The 2909-nt window shown below is 44.7% G+C and overlaps 1 protein-coding gene across 1 annotated transcript in view; it reads right to left on the reverse strand.

Moving 5' to 3' along the window:
* Positions 1-2909, reverse strand: part of TMEM131L (transmembrane 131 like) — a 167993-nt gene that overhangs the window by 83349 nt on the left and 81735 nt on the right. The window contains 1 exon segment of the mRNA XM_045295801.1: positions 767-835. Within this exon segment, the coding sequence (XP_045151736.1) occupies positions 767-835 (69 nt within the window).

Consider the following 2909-nt stretch of genomic DNA (forward strand, 5'->3'; position numbering starts at 1 on the left):
GGAGACCCAAAGCCCATCTATGGACAACGGAACATCCCTTCACAGAGGGGTCGCAGGGAGGGGGTGAGTCAATCAGGGTGCTGTGGAGCACTAATAGGTTACGCAGTATACCTCTGTTCCCTGGAGGCCTCCTCATCCCTCCACCCCCACCCCTACCATCACGACCTCAGTGCCGCCTCCCAGTCTAGACTAGACGGGAACATGTCCATACGTATAGGTACATAAGTGTATTTCTTAATTTTTATGAAAATGTTTCTTTTAAGAAGTCTTAGGATCAACATCTCTTGATTTTTTTCTTTTCACAACCATCAAGTCAATTCTGACTCATAGCAACCCTATAAGACAACATAGAACTGTCCCAGTAGGTTTGTGAGACTGTAACTCTTTATAGGAGTCGAAAGCCTTATCTTCTGGAACAGAGTACCTTGGTGGTTGCCAACTGCTGGCCATCCAACTCATCTACTAAGCTGTGGTGTATGTTGTTGTGTGACCTTGGGTCCTTTCAGGCTTGGAGTGGTCCTATGGGGCAGAGCAGGACTGCCTGTCAGTAACTCAGGCTGCTATCTCTACTGGACCAGATCACCAAGCCCTCCCCCTCCTCCATCCCGCCCAAGGTTGCTGTGGGTTTGAACTGTTATCTTTCAGTTCACAGCTGAGCACCTACTGCCAGCCCGCCACTTAATCTTGTGCAATGTATAAGAAATATCTTGAAAGCCAGTAATAAAAATAAAATGAGCTACTGAAATGATAGAGAAAAGATACTTACTGCATTCCAAAATCCAGAGCTGCTGGCTGAAAATGCAAGCCCTTTCCACTGAACAGCTTGTCTGAGAAGCTAAAAAAAGAAAAGAAAACAGAAATTTACTTTTGCTGTAGTTTCAAAAATAGAATATTAACACCTCGGTTAATATGGCCCTCGGTGCATATGGGAGACGCAGTGTTAACTCCTTAATAAGTAGAAACGTGAACTAACATTTACACTGAAATGGGGGTGGATTTAAATTTTTTGGACAAGTAGAGATATGTTAGGCTTGATTCTTGGGTGATTTCGGATGTGACAATTTTCATAAAACCTAAATCAATGCAAGACATACAATTAAGATGGGTTTTTTACTAGGGGTGGAGTTAGAAGAGGGGGAGAGTAACTGAATCTGCTACCACAGAAAACGATGGGATAACACAACGAGGGTAGTTCTTGAAGACTGGATACATCACCAGAACCTGTACTCTGAAGGACAATTACGTAAAATCTCATACCATCCTTAATCATTATTGTGATTTCATTCTTCTTCAGGATCAAAAGCAACAAATCTACATATTAGGAAACCATACCAAAAACTCATAAAGAATATACATCTTGAAAAGCATAAAGATATAAGAAAAAAATTTATTTAATAAACACACAATATAGAGAAAGGATATATATCAAGAAAATGCCAAACACCGTGACATCTTAAAAGCCATAACTGGACGGGGAAGCTCGGAAGCCTCCCCATAACCACTGACCAGGAGTGGTTCAGAGGGGCACCCAAAGGCGGGGGGCATGTGGCTTTGTGGCCTCGAGCAAGCCCCTCTTCCAAGGTGTCAATTCTGTTTCTTGAAGATGCACACAGTGCAGAAGCCTGAGAAAAACGCACTGCCACCGAGTTGCTTCTGACTCATAGTAACCCCATAGGACAGGACAGAACTGCCTCCGTGGGTTTCCAAGACTAACTCTTTATGGAGTAGAAAGCCCCTCACTCTCCCCTCGAAGCAGCTCATAACCCACTGCCACCAGGGCTCCTTTAGAGAGCAGAGAAACCCCTCCCAAAGTCCTGACCTGACGGAAGTTCTAGTGGCAAGTTTCCCTCCTGCCCTCTCCTTTTCTGCCTCCATCCTCATCCTTTGTCAAAAAACCCTTTCTCTAGTATCTGTTATCCGTATCTCCTTTATTCCTTCTCTAAAGTCCCCTTGAGTAGTCGGCCCCACTCCAGACTCACTATCCTGGCTGGCCGTGAACTTGAGTGGACAGGATGAATGCCATTTACTAGACTTCCACAAACCACAAAAGGGAAGACTCATCTACAACGTGTTTTGCAAAAGCCACTAATGGACCAAACACCTCCGGAAGTGCTGTAAAGAGCCACAGGTATCAACAAATGCAAAGAAAGGGGCAGAAGCAGGCAGACCCACCGCGGGCTACCCACCTGCAGACAGACTGAGAGGGCTAGCTGGGGTGCAGCAATGCCTGGGGTGCAGCAATGCCGCATGGCAAGAGCTCTATCTTTTAAAAGCCTGGATACCGTGGAAGTAATATATAACAAAATTGAGGACAGTCTTCCTCAACTCCCTGCACTGAAAACTGACTTTGTCATCGTTAGATGTAAATATGCTGAATCTGGATGAATGGATAAGACTAGGAGTGTTTTTAAAGTGAACTGCCAAACACCCCATCGCTATCAGGTGGTAGAGCCAAAATTCAAGCCCATGTCTGTCAAAGTGAGAAACTGTGACCCCCACACCTCATTCAGGCAGGGTACTGCATGACCTAAGAGGGAGAGGGTACCAGCCATCCTGTACGGAATGGGCACAGCGTCAGACTCCAGGCCTACGTCCTAGTCCTGCATGAGTAGGGCATTTAAACAAAGAAGAGCCTCACTGCCATATAGTCAATGCCAACTCATACCCTGTTTTCCCGAAATAAGACACCCCCCGAAAATAAGACCTACTTACAGTTTTGCCTCTCGCTGAAATATAAGGCATCCCCCCGAAAATAAGGGTTTGGATTGTTATGATGATGTTCCAGAAGATGATGACATGACTGTCATTGAATAAATGAGTAAATGTACCACAGATTGTTGTACATGGAAATAATGGGAGTAACAAGAAATTCTTGATACTGTAGGATTCACAGTTTGTCTGGTTATGCT

The sequence above is a fragment of the Echinops telfairi genome, unplaced genomic scaffold (assembly GCF_000313985.2).
Source record: "Echinops telfairi isolate 266 unplaced genomic scaffold, ASM31398v2 ScPeMD7_5868;HRSCAF=6743_1, whole genome shotgun sequence".
In the NCBI taxonomy this organism is placed as follows: domain Eukaryota; kingdom Metazoa; phylum Chordata; class Mammalia; order Afrosoricida; family Tenrecidae; genus Echinops; species Echinops telfairi.